This window comes from Panthera uncia (genome assembly GCF_023721935.1).
Source record: "Panthera uncia isolate 11264 chromosome B3 unlocalized genomic scaffold, Puncia_PCG_1.0 HiC_scaffold_1, whole genome shotgun sequence".
NCBI lineage: Eukaryota > Metazoa > Chordata > Mammalia > Carnivora > Felidae > Panthera > Panthera uncia.
Window position 1 is genome coordinate 83269741 of NW_026057582.1, and position 16246 is coordinate 83285986.

Consider the following 16246-nt stretch of genomic DNA (forward strand, 5'->3'; position numbering starts at 1 on the left):
GAGGCAGTTGCAGGTGTCGTGGGGGAGGGGACAAGGGCCAGCACCCTTTCCATGGACAGCTGTGGGTGGAGGAGAGGCCTGTGCTAGGTTTTAAGCATTCTCCCAAATGATCCCTTTTGTAACCAATTTAGGACTTGGGTTAACCAGGCTGACTCTCAAAGAGAGGGTTAACCTGTGGCTCTCAAAGAGAGGTACATCACAGCCTATGAAAAGTAAAGGAGCAGATGACAAGGTCCTTTCTTATCCCCAAATCATGATGTTGGCCTCTGGTTACAGACTTGAGATCCCTGAGTGCAGAGCTGAGGGAGGCTGTCAAACTGTTGAGGCCCAGAGAGGGGCAGTGACCAGCCCAAGGTTAAACAGCCAGTAGTTGGGGACAGAGCTAGGCCAGTGTTCCTGAGCCCCAAACTTTTTGCTCTGACATCATCTTCTCTAGAAGACTAGACTCCTGGCTTTGGTTTTGGTCCTTTCTCTGGAAGTGGGACAAGAGAGCCAGGTGCCAGGCCAAGAAGCTGTCAGGGCTGGTCCCAAGCCCCAGAATGCTGGGAACCCAAAGTCCACACCCATGTAAACACAGGCCAGCACTGATACCTCTTACTTGGCTCTCAATAGCTTCCTCTAAATCAGTTCCCCGCTATTATCTTGCTTATCCCTGCAGGTCCCCTGGGAGCCAGGGAGGGGCAGAAAGTATAAGCCCCACTTCCCAACTGAGAGAAACTCAGACAAGGAGGAAGGCGGTAATTTGCCCAAAGTCACCCAGCAAGTCAGGGATGGAGCTGAAACAGGAGGGCCCCATGGAGATGGGGTGGTCAGCATAGCACATGGTCTATTGGGCAGTGGTGCTCCAGGAATGAAGGATCCCCTGTCTCACCAGGACAGTGATCTCACTGTGCCCAGAGGGAGACCCCTGGGGACAGGCTCTGCTTGCTCCCCAACTGGTGCAGGGTACTGGAGAGGGGGAGCATATGGGCAGAGGCAGCAGAACATGGCCACAAGTCTGAGGGAGGAAGCCATCATGGATCAGGTGTCCCTGGATGGGGTCTGTGCTGCCTGATTTTCTGCCAGCTTCAAGGGGGCCTGAGGGAACCTATCTGCCCCCACTTGGCCCAAAGGTTCCCCTGCTGCCCTTCACTGCCAAGGGGCCAGCGAGTCATCTGGACACCTGGAGAGAGAGGCAGATTGGTACAGGTGAGGGTCAAGGAGGCCATATTGCTGGTGACAATGACTGGCTCTGTCTTCCAAAGGGGTTACAAGTAGGGTGAACATAGGACAGGTATTTTTTTTTGTAATGTTTTATTTATTTTTGGGAGAGAGAGTATGAGCGGGGGAGGGACAGAGATAGAGGGGGACAGAGAATCCGAAGAAGGCTCTGTGCTGACAGCAGCGAGCCTGATGTGGGGTTTGAAGCCACAAACCACGAATGAGATCATGACCTGAGGCAAAGTCGGATGCTCAACCGACGGAGCCACCCAGGTGCCCCAAGGATGGGTATTAATATAGGTCCTATTCAATCTTAAAAATATCCTGAATCAGGGCGCCTGGGTGGCTCAGTCGGTTGAGCATCCGACTTCAGCTCAGGTCATGATCTCGTGGTTTACAAGTTCAGGCCCTCCATCAGACTCTCTGCTAACAGCTCAGAGCCTGGAGCCTGCTTCACATTCTCTCTGCCCCTCCTCCACTTGTGCTCTCTCTTTCTCTCTCTCAAAAGTAAGTAAAAACATTTAAAAATTAAAAAATATATATCCTGAATCTGACAATGAATTTCACGGTCATCCCAGTTGTGGGACAAATCCTCTGTTCAGTGGAGAAAGCCTTGAAAGTGTTCCACTAGGAGGGCAGTCCTAGTTCAGTGCCGACATCTCTCCCCACAACTCACCTCCAGCCCTGTCTCTCTCTGCCCCACTCCTCAGCCTAGAAAAACCAAATCTGTCCCATGACTCCCAGCCCTGCCCTCTAAGAGAATCAATTCTAGGCGGCAGAAACCTAGAGCTCTAGAAAGAGGCCTGGTCCCAGAGTCAGGAAACTCACATCCGAGGCCCAGCTTGGCCTACACCTTGGTCAGGGGACTCTGTGCTTCGGTCTTTTCATCTAAAAATTGGAGCTGATGAGAGCCGCCAGGCCTATCCTGAAGTTCAGGTGTAAGAACAGAAGGCGATAAGGCTGCCTTATCACTGCTGCAATCAGGGGCAGAAAGCAGTGATTCCCTGGGACAGCCAGTGCTGCCCAGGCCCAGGAAGTCACTCCCTTCTGTTGTCACAGGGTGACTAATGTGGCCCCTCGGCTGGCTGAGTCCTGCTCACCCTGGAGGATCTGGCGCAGGCCCAAGGAGGGAGCTGACGGTGCAGCCCCGTGGGAGCTGGGTTCCTGGCAGCCAGGGATGGTGGGCAGGTCTGACCTGTGAGAGCCGCGGTTACCGCCTGGGGCCTGGGCTGGTTGCAAAAGGGGCTGGTGCTCCTGACGCAGTCTGCTCTCGGTCTCACTCACTCTCCCAAGCTGGTTCCCAGGAGAATGGGGAGCTCAGGGAGGGTGCGTCACGCCCGCCCTGGGCACCACTCTGCTCCCAGGGGGAAAGCAAGCAAGACACCCCTCCTTCGGGTGCACACACACTCACACGCAGAACAAGGATGCCTACAGAGAGACCCCACTCACAGATCCACACAGAACTGGGCCCAGGCACACACGAACACATAGACACTAGGCCCAACCTACATGTGCACACACAGGCGCAGAGATCAACATACACACCCAGACACACACATAGATTTGTGTATAATACACACTCATCTAGGGGCAGACCTCATGTAGGTACACAGACATACACATGCAGGGCTGTACACATCTTGCCTAAAGACAGACACTACATTTACAGACATAGATACACAGACTTGCACATATATGGCATTATTCTGAGTTTTGCACAAAGACAATACCCACTTTAAATATGCACGAACAAAAACAGGGACACACAGAAATGTATGTGAACACAAATACGTAATATACATGCAACTTGCCATCATTTAGTATTTATTGAACACCCACAATCTGCTAGTCATGCTCCAACAAAAAGAGCAACCCCCCCACCACCACCCGAGTCATACATACACAGAAACCCAAGCTCTCTCATAAGAGTCACTTGGGATTATATGAGATCCAGTCTCCAAACCAAAAACGAACTTTTTTTTCTGTAAATGGTCACCAACCCATGGTGGAAAAAATAATCAAATGTCGATGTAGTATCATTTATAATAGAAAAAAAATTAGGGGCTCCTGGGTGGCTCAGTCAGTTAAGCGTCTGACTTCGGCCTAAGTCATGATCTCATGATTCGTGAGTTCTAGCCCTGCTTCGGGCTCTGTGCTGACAGCTCAGAGCCTAGAGCCTGCTTTGGATTCTGTCTCCCTCTCCCCCTGCTCATGCTCTGTCTCTCTCTGTCTTTCAAAAATAAATAAATGTTTAAAAAAAAAATTAAAGGAAAACAACCTAAGTGCTCCCAAATCGGGATCTAGTCGAAGAAAGTATGGTCAGGGTGAAACAGTAAGCAAATATACAAATACGGGTTCAGCCTCTGGTCAGAGTTTATAACATGAAAAACACTGTTAAAATTCTATATATTGGAGCACCTGGCTGCCTCAGTTGGTAGAGCATGCAACTCTTGGTCTTGGGGCTGTGAGTTCCAGGCCCACATTGGGTATATATTTTTTAAGTATTAGAAAGTATTTTTACTCTTTTTTTAATATATATATTTTTTAAGTAATCTCTACACCCAACATGGGACTCAAACTCACAATTCCGAAATCAAGAGTCACATGTTCTACCAACTAAGCCAGCCAAGCACCCCTATTTTTTTTTTAATGTTTACTCATTTTTGAGAGACAGAGTGTGAGTGGGGGAGGGGCAGAGATAGAGGGAGACAGAGAATCCAAAGAAGGCTCCAGGCTCTGAGCTGTTAACAGAGACTCCTATATGGGGCTCGAACTCACGGGCTATGAGATCATGACCTGAGCTGAAGTTGGATGCTTAACCGACTGAGCCACTCAGGTGCTTCTATTCTTTTAAATAAGCTCTACCCGCAGTGTGAAGCTTGAACTCACGACTCCGAGACCAAGAGCTTCATGCTCTGCTCCACTGACTGAGCCAGTCAGGCACCCCTGTTAAATTTTTAAATGAAAAAAAAAAAAAACCCAAAAATACAAAATTGTATATACAGCATGACCAGAAAATAAGTATTTCAAAAATATGCACAGAATAGGCTGGAAGGAAGTACATCAAAATGTTACTACTGATGATCTTTAGGAATTAAGAATATTACTAAAGTTTTAATCTTCTAGTTCTTAGGATTTTCTAATTTTCCTATGAGTATTTATTATGGGAAAATAAACATTTAAAAATCAGCTAAGTGTTGGTTACATAGACATTAAAAATAATTTACATTTGGGGCACCTGGATGGCTCAGTCGGTTAGGCATCTGACTCTTGGTTTCAGCTCAGGTCATGATCTCATGGTTCATGGGTCTGAGCCATGCATCAGTCTCTGTGCTGACAGCACAGAACCTGCTAGGGATTCTCTGTCTCCCTCTGTCTCTGCCCCTTGCCTCACACTGTCTCTGGCTTTCTCAAAATAAATACACTTAAAAAAAAAACCAAACAATTTACATCCATAAGGCCATGGAAGAATGTAGATGTAAGAAACACACAATTTTATCTGATTAATATAATTAATACTTTTAAATTTAGATTCAAGACTGGAAAGAGAGAGGAAAAGGGCAAAGGAAAGAGATAAAAATAGATATTATAGAGAGAAACAGAAGCAGAGTGATTGGTGGGTTTGGAACCAGAGGTAAATCCCACCCGTCCTGCATGGGGTTGGTCCCTGCATCTCTGAGGGCCTTTCCAGCAAGCCATTGCTCTTAGGCCTACCTCCAGGCTTCAGTAACACATATCTGGAGCTGAACTTGAACCTCAGAGTCCCTTCCATGGCTCACTGGTTGGCTTTTTATCATAAGCACTTAAGGGCCAGCAGCAAACATTGCCTGAGCCCAAGACCCCATGGGAGCACAGAGGCATGAAGAGGACTTTCTATTTCGCTGGGAAGATGCAGCCTGAGTAAGTAACCAAATTCAGAGTGCCCTTCAAATGCCAAGAGAGCAGTGCAGACACTAATACAAGTAAGAGACACTTCCTGGAAAAGGGGAGTATTGGATGGTCAGAAGAGAAACAGGACACAGGGTGGTGAGGGGTGGGGTGGGCATACTTTGCAAACTAAAGGATTTGGCAAAAGCAAAGACTTGGGCATCAGAAGTCAAAAAATAATTGGGGATTAGGGAATGGGATCACTGGGACCAGCTGGCCTGGTCCAGGTTGGTGTCAGATTTGAAAAGGCCTTGAATGCTAAATGAGGGCCTGGGAGTTCACTGCAGGCAACGAGGGCTGATAACAGTCCTGAGTCAGAGAGCTGCCCAAGTGAAGGCAGCAACACTGGAGGACCTAGACGGAGAGCAGCAGTGGCAGGGATGGAGAGGGCAAGGCTGACAGAGGTGCCGACCAGGCTCAGTGACCCAGCAGAAGAGACATAGTGCCATGGATGTGCTGGTACCATCAGAGAGTTAGGGAAGAAGCTGGAGGTGGGGGGGCCCCCCGAGATCACCTGATTAGACTTACTCCCCCATTTCATGGCACCTCTGAGTCCCCTTGGAGCAGTTTGAAAACCTTTATTCCAGAATCCTGAGTTGTTTTTTTTTTTAAAGTAGACTCATTGGCCAACAGGGACTTGAACTCACAACCCTAAGATTGAGAATCGCATGCTCTACTGAATAAGCCAGCCAGTCATCCCCAGAATCCTGAGTCCTTCATGTTGCAAATGAGGACTTTGAGGCACACAGAAGGGAAATGGTTTGCTTAAGGTCATGGTTGATGTCACAGCCTGAACTTGAACCCAGGTCTCTGCCCTAGAGGGATGTGAGTTAGGCTGGGTTGAGGTAACAGAGGCTGTTTAGCTGGGGTGTGAGACCCCTCAGAACCTGTCTGCAATAGTACAGCCCCAGCACCTCTACCTGAGGGGCAAGGGGACAAGGGCAGATGGGATGGCTGGAGCTCTTGGGGATGGGCCCTGGTGGAACAGGAGCTGGATAGTCTTGGCTAAAACTAAGTTGGGAGATCATCTAAGATTTCACTTGGCTAGGATTTCTGTCCCTCAGCCCTGCTCTTTACACAGGCAGCTGTTACTTCCTGCAGAGGGAGCCGGGCTGGGACAAGGGTGCACACTCACCTAGCCCAGCAGTTGCTTAGCAGGTGTGCCTTAGAAATACCTCTCCATAGGAATAACACTTACCCATGTATGGAACTCTAGTTTGCACTTGAGGTATTACCTTTTTTCTCCAGGGCTCACTTTCTTTGTGGGTAAAGAAAGTGTGTGTTTCCCCCCAAGGTACCCTTTAAAGTTTCTTCTAGCTCCAATTCCAGGGAATCTTCTCTGGATCCCTGCTCCTCTCCAAGTCATCACCCAATAAACCCTCACTCCCCAGGATTTCTGGGTCCAAACTGCTATTTAAATTACTGAAAACACGCACCTTGATCTTTAGTCAGTCCTTATGTGGACTTTGAGTGCCAAGACTGAAGACTAGGTCCAACCAACTTGACCCAGAAGTTTGGCCAGTGGTTGAGGTCTAGGCTGTATGGAGTTATGTCATTCTCAGGCTCTGAGCCAAGTGGCCCCCTACCCCGAGACCCTGTGGACAGTTAGAAGGATCAGAGCAGGAAGGTTAGAGGGCCTAGCACTGCCCAGAGCCCCAGTGATGAGCGAGGTGCTCTAGAAAGGAGGGGGAGAGGGGAGGGGCACTACCCGCCTGGTGAGGTCATGGGAAAGCAGCTCTGGCGCTGACACCTGGGGAAACCCGTTCCTAGGCTGCTTCCCACGCTAGCTCTCCTGGGAACCAACTAAGCTCCAAGTGGGGAGCCCCAGACCTGTCCCCCCCCCAGTCCAGTTCCCATCACCCTGTCTCATCTAGTGCAGCCCCACCTCTCAGTCTAGCCTCAGTCCTTCAGTACCCAACCTATCTATCCTGGCTATTGGGTCCTGAAGAGGACTCTGAGAGAGCAATGGGCAGACAGCTCCAGGAAATGACACAGAGACAGCAGCTTCAGAAACTTAAGGCTTTATTTGCAGACTCTGTACTGCTCTCTACCTTCTAGGCTGTGGCCTTGGAGAAAGGGGCGACCCCAGCCCCTTCTTACTTCAGGCTCTAGTTTGCAGCTCCTCCCCCTCCTCTTGCTGGGCCTTGCCTCTCACTTCCTGCCCTGCTCCTGGCCCAGCCAGTTTGGGCAGTGCCTAGGGAGCCCTGAGTCCCAGTTCTTCCCAGGGACCAGCCCCGCCCATCGTGGCCCTGGGGCCTGAGGGCAGCCCAGGTGTCAGCCTTGCTCCTCAGCTGCCCCACTTCTCTGCTCTCCTTGCTCTTCCTCCTTCCAAGCTTAGCCCTCTGACCTGCCTCCTCACCAGCCTCCCTCCAGCCCCAAGGCTCCAAGGCCTCACTTTCTGCTCCCTTTCAATCTCTCGTTGACCTCTGTCTTATCCAGTCCATCCCAAACGGCTCTCTAAGTTCTCCACCCTCCTACTCTTGCCAGGCTCTTCCTCACCCCTGTGCCAAGGAAGGGGTGGGGACCACCACAAGGGGTCCTAATTCAGCCAGGCTGACCTGAGGTCTCCTGGTAAGAAACTGGGAACTGGATCCCAAACTGCTTAGCGGTGGATGACACTGCTAGGACCACCCGACAAAAATCAAAGTGCTGGGATTTCTCTGTGATCTTTGACCACAGAAATCCAACTCAGAGCCTTGCCTCCTCCAGGCCCTGGGCCCACCCTTGCATATTACAGTGGGCAATTAGAGGCCTGTGTCCTCACAGTGTTCAGGTGGAACTAAGTCCCATGAGGTGGCCTGGCCCTGCCAGTATCCCCCTCAAAGGCCCCAGTACCCCAGTTTCCAGAAGTCTGTGGTCTTATGCCTATTACTCCCTAGCTGCTGTGGCTGTTCAAACAAAGCAGAAGAACTTCTTCCATCGGCAGCGAGAGAGGGTTCGCACACCTTTGGCGTTCAATTTCTTCTCCAGCCGGGCTTTGTGTTCAATGGCACTGAGAATAGCTGAGTCAAACACCTCCTTCAAGTTCTTCTGCGTCAAGGCAGAGCACTCGAGGTAGCAGGAGGCCCGGATCTTCTCCGCTAGACCCTGAGCCTGGGGTTGGGGCACTGGGCCCTCCCGGCCCACCTGGTCCAGCTGAATCAATACATTGACATCGTCCCTCAGGTCGGCCTGGGTGCCTACCAGCAGCACAGGAGCTTGGGGGTTGTGAGTGCGGATCTCGGGCAGCCATTTCTCTGTGATGTTCTGGAAAGAGCTGGGCTGCACTACGCTGAAGCAGGCCAGGAAGACATCAGTATCCGGGTAGCAAAGGGAGCGAAGGCGGTCAAAATCTTCCTAGGATGGTAAGGCCAGATCATTAGTAGGATTATTCCCTGCCGCAGGGAACAGGAATCTGCTCGTCACCTGAGGTTGCCGACCTGAGACTCCAAAGGCCCAAGACCATCTCCATTTCTTATCCACCCTCCAGCCCACCTTCTCCCAGACCATTAGAGGCCGCGCCCAACTTCTCACCTGTCCCGCTGTGTCCCAGAGCTCAATGCGCACCGGGGCTCCATCCACCAGGACTTGCACTGCAGGGTCAGGGCGGGAGACAGCGAGTCAGGAAGAGCATCTTTGGCCCTACCAGACCTCACCAGCGCCACCTCGGGGCCTGCTTCCGTCCCCCTCCCGTGGCGCTTCCTTGCCCTCCAGTCCCCGCGCCTGCCGCAGCCCCTGGATGCACAACCCCACCCCCAGCCACGCGGCCGCCGGGGCCGTTGAACGTACCAGAGAAGGTGTCCAGAGCTGTGGGCCGGTAGCGCGCGGGGTACCCATTGCAGGTGTAGCTGACGATGAGGCTGCTCTTGCCCACGGCGCCGTCGCCCACCAGCACGCACTTGATGCCCAGCTCCGGGGACGCGCTGCCCCGCCGCGGGGGAGGGGTCGGGGCCCGGAGCGGGGACGACTCGGCCTCGCTCAGCTCCCGCGGGGGCATGGCCCGCTCCGGGGACAGCCCGGGACCGGGCTCCGCTGCGCTCCGGGAAGCAGGTTCTGCAGGGTGCCTCTGAGTCCGCCAAAGCCCGGCGCGCCGGCCAGCCGCTAACCCAGGGTATATGTGGGGGCTCCGCCCACCTCATCTGCATGTCCCGTGCGGCCCGGGACTCCGCCCACCCGCCAAACCCTGTCGGGGCCTCCCGGGGCAGCGCTCCCCATGAGGTCCGGCGGTCGCATACCCCGGGAAGGAAGAGAGCCAGGCCGAAAACTGGCGCTCAGAGAATCACGCAGGTACAAGGACAAAGAATCGCCAACATGAGGCAGATCTAGGTATCTTGGCAGAGAAAAATATCCAGGATTTATTGTTAGGAAGAAGAAGCGAGTTGCAGAACACACAATACAGCATGTTCAAATTAAATCTTTGTTCAGATTAAAACAAAAACCTAGATATATGTTTGCACGAGTATAAAAGTCTGGATAATAATGCTCTTATTAAAGAATGATTTTTAAAAATATACAGATCATGGGAGTGCCTGGCTGGTTCAGTCAGTAGAGCATGAGACTGTTAATCTCAGAGTTGTAAATTCTAGCTCCGCATTCCATGTAGAGATTACTTAAAAAAATCTTTAAAACACACACACACACACACACACACACACACACACACACACACATGATAAAAAGCCAGAAGATAAACTCAAGCATGAACACACCAGGTGGGAATTTACCACACTCCCAGGGAAAAACTTGCTCTTGATTGGGTTTGAAGACAGGCTTTAAACACCTTCACTATGCTCTGCTAAAGAATTCAGGGTGCTGGAGAAGCTAGCTGGGGAGGATCTCCAAGGACAATTCAACATTTGAATATTTTCTAAATCTCCAAAGTGCCTAATACTATCTTCATCATCATCATCATCAAAAAAGTACATAGTAATTATTTATATGCTGATGCTGTTCTGGGCCACCCACTGTCCTTACCCCAGAAGGAGTTTACAGATTGAGACAAGATAATCCCAGGTAGTTCTAGGAAGGTCACCAAGAGAGCTAATTTCATCTCTTTGTTGCAGCCACACAAGTGACACAAGGCCCCAAATCCTTTCTTTGAATTCCAAGGCAATCTTTCATCTCAGCCTGTGTGCAAAGATCATTGAAAACACCTCATTCGTGAATTGCTGCAGGGAGAGTGTTGGGAAGGGAGGGGGCAGTGAATATTAAAGACAAGAGATAATCCTGTTTCTTAAATAGTTGGTAGTATAAAAATCCATAAATCCAAACCTCTAAAATTCTTGAAAAAAAGTCTCAGGATCCCTGAAGATTTTTATTTTTCTTTCCTTCCTTTTTCCCTTCCTTCCTGGCTCCCTTCCTTCCTAGCTTTTTTCCTTCCTCCCTTGTCAAAAGTTGAGGACAGGGGCACCTGGGTGTCTCAGCTGAATGTCCTATCCTTGATTTTGGCTCAGGTATAATCTCATAGTTCCTGGGATTAAGCCCCACATCGGGCTCTTCGCTGACAGTGTGGAGCCTGCTTGGGATTCTCTCTCTCCCTTTCTGCCACTCTCACGTGAGCACTCTCTCTCTCTCTCAAAATAAACAAATAAACTTGAAAAAAAAAGTTAAGGACAACAGTCAGAAAGTTGCTGACTTAACCATTAAAATCTTGACTATGGTTCGGGGTACCTGGGTGGCATAGTGGTTAAGCATCCAACTTTGGCTCAGGTCATGATCTCATGGTTGGTGGGCTCAAGCCCTGAATTGGGCTTTGTGCTGACAGCTCAGAGCCTGGAGCCTGCTTCAGAGTCTGTGTCTCCCTCTCTCTGCCCCCCACCCCTCCCCTCTCCCGCTCTGCCTCTCTCTGTCTCAAAAAAAAAAAAAAAAAAAAGGTAAAAAAAAAATCTTGACTGTGTGGGAAATGGTAGGATCCTCCCCAATTTCCACTTATATATCCCACTTATATCCACTTATATCCCACTTATATATCCACTTATATATCCCCTTATATATATTAAAAAACTGGGGATGCTAATAATCCCTAATTATAGCACTAAAGACTTCTCAGACACATCCACATAAGTTTATTCATCTAGCAAGTGAAAGAGGCCCCACCATTTTGTCTTGCCATCACATCCCCGAGGAAGTCCAAAAGCTGTTCTTTTTTTTCCTCTCCTGGAAAGGGAGGCAAGAATGAGGATTTGAAAAGATATGTACATCAGGAGATCTGTCCTAGTATTCCTAGTTCTTCAGCTCATTAGCTGTGTGACTCCTAAGATATTACTTGATCCATCTCGGAGTTATAAAATGACCGGTGAAGTGTGTTTATTTCTGAAAGCACTTCTGGTGCTAGCAATCTGTGATTCAAAGAACCAGGCGTCTGGGACAAAATTACTACACATAGAGGCTCTTTTTCGCAGAAGTCTTATCCTTTTACCCAAGTTTTAATAACAGTTTTATTATAGCTGTAAATTTGATGGTAATCCTGTTTAATCCTTTCTGCAGATAGGAAGGATATATATAAATAATATAAAAATGGGGGGAGGTGTCTCTCTGGCATGGAGAAAAGCCCTGACTTGGCCTGCGACAGGCCCCAAGGGTGGGGACACTTTCTGACCTAGGTCCCTCTGTCTGAGCTGGTTTAGGGACAGTCTTGCCAGCAAGAGGGGGAGGGTGGAGACAACCCTGAGAGCTGGTGAGTCACCTGTTTCTCAGCTAAGGACTTGCAATTGTAGCTGCTACTGCTGGGAAAGTCCCCTCCTAATGGTGGGTTGTGTCTTTTTCCTGTCCACCTGACAGATCATCTGTCCCAACTTCCAGCCAGACATACATTTGCTAAGATTAAAACTTGGCTCTAACATTGGGTTGCCTAGGTAGCAGAGTCGGTTAGGCGTCTGACTTTGGCAGGGGTCATGATCTCAGGGTACGTGGATTCGTGGGTTCATTGGTTCAAGCCCCATGTCAGGCTCTCTGCTATCAGTGCCAACTCTGCTTCAAATCCTCTGTCCCTCTCTCTCTGCCCCTTCCCTGCTCCCTCTTCCTCTCTCTCTCTCAAAAATAAACATTAAAAAAAAAAAAAAACTTGGGGTGCCTGAGTGGCTCAGTCAGTTAAGCGTCCAACTTTGGCTTAGGTCATGATTTTGTAGTTCGTGGGTTCCAGCCCGGAGTTGGGGTCTGTGCTGACAGCTCAGAGCCTGGAGCCTGTTTTGGATTCTGTGTCTTCCTCTCTCCCTGTCCCTCCCCTGTTTGTGCTCTGTCTGTCTGTCTCTCTCTCTCAAAACTAAGCATTAAAAAAAAAAAAAAAAAAAAAAAAAACTTGGCCCTAACATTATCTTTGGAGAAATGATTGATTTGAGGCCTGGGGCAGGAAATATACAAGATGAGCCTGGAGCTCTGTGGTACAGAAAGTAAGGAAATCCTAAACAAACAAAACAACAGGAAGATGGAGATACATCAAATGGACACAGAGCCAATTGAAAGAGCTTCAAAAGGGCAAATCTGGCACGATCTGAGCAACAGAATAAAGGAGTATTAGATTATAACCCAAAGTATAAAGTAAATATCCACAAGTCTATTCTGATATAAATAAATGATTGCATACATAAATACATGGACAATAATAGACAAATCTCCTGTGGAGAATTCCAAAAAATGTACGTAGATACTCAAACCTTGAGGAGGAACATACCCCTCCACTCCTTAAGTGTGAGCTATGCATAGTGACTTCCTTCCAAAGAAGATAGTAAGTATGAAAAAAGGTGGGGGTGGGGGGGAGGGAAGAGTAACTTTCCAGTGGAGAATCCGGACAAACACTCCCTCAACCAGGTGATCAAGATTAAGATCCACATTGATAAGTCAAGTTGATTGTATGTACCCTTGATATGATGTAATGAGAGCAGCATTTTTCCTCTGTGGTCTTCCCTACAAGAAACCCCAGTCTAATCATGGGAAAAACATCCAAAAAGTACCACCTGGGAGACATTCTACAAATTGCCTGTCCAGTACTCCTCCGAACTGTCAAGGTCATCAGGAACAAGGAAAATCTGAAAAGCTGCCACAGTCAAGAGGAGCCTAAGGAGAATGGCAACTGAATGTAACATGGTTGGAGTTCCAGAATTTGGCTGGATGGGGTTCTGAAACTGAAAGAGGACATTAGGGAAAAACTAAGAAATTCTGAATAAGATATGAATGTAGTTAATAATAATGTATCTTTAAAAAACATTTTTTTAATGTTTATTTATTTTTGAGAGAGACAAAGTGTGAGCGGAGGAGGGGCAGAGAGTGAGGGAGACACAGAATCCAAAGCAGGCTCCAGGCTCTGAGCTGTCAGCACAGAGCCTGATGTGCGGCTGGAACCCATAAGACATGAGATCATGAGCTGAGCCGAAGTCAGACGCTCAACCGACTGAGCCACCCAGGCGCCCCAATAATAATGTATCAATGCTGGCTCATTAATTGTGACAAATGTACCTTGTATGTAAGATGTTCATAATGGGGGAACCTAGGTCGAAGGTATATGGAAACTATTTTCTCAATTTTTCTGTAAATTTAAACTGTTCTAAAATTTAAAAAAGAAAAGAAAACACCCCCAAAGCTAAAACATGGCCCTGACATTGAGTCACGCGGTAATAACATTTTGTTTCCAAAATGTCCAACACAGTTGTATGCGGCTTTAGACTCGTAAAAGTCCTTTCATTTCCCTGTCTCGTAGGAAGCCAAGTAAGCCTACCCAGGAAGAGGGTAAGTATACTGGGGCCCAGAGGAGCTAGGGGACTCGCCCAACATTAAAGAAGCTAGTGGGCTCCAGGGTGGCTCAGTCAATTAGGTGGCCTACTTCGGCTCAGGTCACTATCTCGCCATTTGTGAGTTTGAGCCCCACCTCATGCTCTTTGCTGTCAGTGCAGAGCCTGCTTCAGATCCTGTCTCCCTCCCTCTGCCCCTCCCCCACTCATGTTCTCTTGCCCTTTCTCTGTCTCTCTCTCTCTCTGTCAAAAATAAATTAAAAAAAAAAAAAAAGAAACTTGATTCTGGAAAAAAAAAAAACAAAACTAAAAACTAAAGAAGCCAGTAAGCGTAAGTGGTGGACACTTCACAGGTTTGTCCTCAGGTGTGGTCAAGTTCTTAAGCATTTCTGTTATTTCCTCACCTTGTTTAAAATTACTGGGGTGCCTGGGTGGCTCAGTCGGTTAAGCATCTGACTTTGGCTCAGGTCATGATCTCACAGTCTGTGAGTTCTCAGAGCCTGGAACCTGCTTCAGATTCTGTCTTCCTCTCTCTGCCCCTCCCCCACTCACGTTCTGTCTCTCTCTCTCAAAAAATAGATAAATATTTAAAAAAAAATTTAAATTACTGCATACACTGGGACCTCTATAGCAGAACTTCAATAAGAATAAACCAAAATAAATCTATCCCTACCCTACCATCATGATTTTCCTACTGCTGAAAAAGGGGTTAACAACAACAAAAAAAATACACTGGTTGTGGGGTAGCATTTGCTCAACCAGGTCAGCGTTCAGGCTCTTTGTGAGAGAAACACACCTCATGCAGTCCTTCTCCATTTCTGTGGCACACTCTGCTCCAAGGTCCCCATGTCAGGGCTGCCCCGCGGAAGAAGCCCAGGAAAAGAATTGTATATTTAACACTCGATTTCTTTGTCAATCATACCTCAGTAGAGCTGGGAAAAACACCATTTATTTACCAAAATAACTGCTGCTGCTGCTACTGCTGCTACTACAATAAGTAGACTGCACACCATGTGAGCTTTCCAGTTAATCGGGTTATTGGTTTCTCTCCTTGGTGTGCTTGTGTCCCGGGAAGGAGCTGGTGGCAAACTCAGCAGCCTGGGCTGAACTGGCCTCATGGTGTGCCCTGGAACCAGATCTTGCTAGCCAAGCCTCCAGACCAACCCCATCTATGTTGTCCATGTCATCTGTGTCCCAAAGCTCAGGCTGCCTCCAGAGCTTCCTCCTGCCCTGCGTCCTCCCCTTAACTCAGCCTTAGCTCCTGCTTCTCCTTGTCTTTCTCTCCACAAACTCTCCACCTAGCTAATCTCAACTGCTACGGCCCCCCCTCAAACCTCTCTTTCCTACCCAGACCTTGCACTCAAGCCGTGGCCGGTATTTTTTTTTAAGTTTATTGATTTATTTTGAGAGAGACAGAGACAGTGCAAGTGGGGGAGGGGCAGAGAGAGGGAAAGAGAGAGAATCCCAAGCAGGCTCAGCACTGTTAGTGCAGAAGCGGATATGGGGCTCAAACCCACGAACAGTGAGATCATGACCTGGGTGGGAACCAAGAGTTGGACGCTTAACTGACTGAGCCACCGAGATGCCCCACTGGCCAGTATTTTTAAAGGCCTGTAGGAGTTGACACCTAAAAAGTTTATCTAAAAAGACTCCCCTCTTGGGGCATCTGGATGGCTCAGCTGGAAAAGCATGAGTCTCTTGATTGCAGGGTCATGAGTGTTCGAGCCCGTTAGGTGTAGAGATTATTAAAAAAAAAAAAAAAGAACAAAAAAAACCTTAAAAAATAAAAATGTAAATGGACTCCCCTCCTAACTTTCTTATTTCTGACAATGGCAGCATGATTCTCTCAAGCTAATGAATTAGAAGGAGTGGAACTAAATGGTCTCCAAACCTCACAATGCACTTAGACTCCTTTCTCTCCTTCATCTTTAGTCCTTAGTCTTTTCTTTGCAGTACTGGACCCCCCTCTTCCTCCTGGCATCCTTTTTGCCACAATAATCACCTCCTGCTTGCCTTCCATCTTTGCTTTGTTCATTTCTAGTGTACCCAAGCTTCCTAAGACAACAAATTTACTCTATCATTCTCCTAGTCAAATCTACAAGGAGTCCCTGTAATCACTGGATAGTGTCTGAATCTCGACCTGGCATCCCACATCCTCCAGTTAGAGTATACCCCCAACCCCCAGCAAATGATCCTTAAAAGAATTTTTATTGACATGGGGAAATGTTGAAAGATAAAATAAATGACACAGAATTATATAAACTGTTTGAGCCCAATTATTAAAAAAAAAAAAAAGTATACAGTTAGAATAGAAGGGAGTCCTGGGGTGCCTGGGTGGCTCAGTCATTTGAGTGTCTAACTCTTGATTTCGGCTCAGGTCAAGCCCCACGTTGGGCTCTACACTGAGCACGAAACAT

General features: G+C 48.4%; 1 protein-coding gene across 1 annotated transcript; it reads right to left on the minus strand.

Moving 5' to 3' along the window:
- Positions 1 to 7132: 7132 nt before the first annotated feature.
- Positions 7133 to 9351, minus strand: RHOV (ras homolog family member V). The gene is made up of 3 exons (XM_049613380.1): positions 8896 to 9351; positions 8641 to 8699; positions 7133 to 8463 (listed from the first exon to the last, which is right to left on the minus strand). The coding sequence occupies exons 1-3, from the start codon at positions 9101 to 9103 to the stop codon at positions 8020 to 8022; spliced, it is 711 nt and encodes a 236-aa protein (XP_049469337.1). The 5' UTR covers positions 9104 to 9351; the 3' UTR covers positions 7133 to 8019.
- Positions 9352 to 16246: the final 6895 nt, after the last annotated feature.

Bases quoted from the DNA above. Each gene is read 5' to 3' on its own strand.
- RHOV (XM_049613380.1), bottom strand. From the start codon at position 9,103: ATGCCCCCGCGGGAGCTGAGCGAGGCCGAGTCGTCCCCGCTCCGGGCC. The intron at 8,700-8,895 runs GTACGTTCAACG...CTGACCCTGCAG, and splicing joins AGCTCTGGACACCTTCTCTG to TGCAAGTCCTGGTGGATGGA. The intron at 8,464-8,640 runs GTGAGAAGTTGG...TTACCATCCTAG, and splicing joins TCTGGGACACAGCGGGACAG to GAAGATTTTGACCGCCTTCG.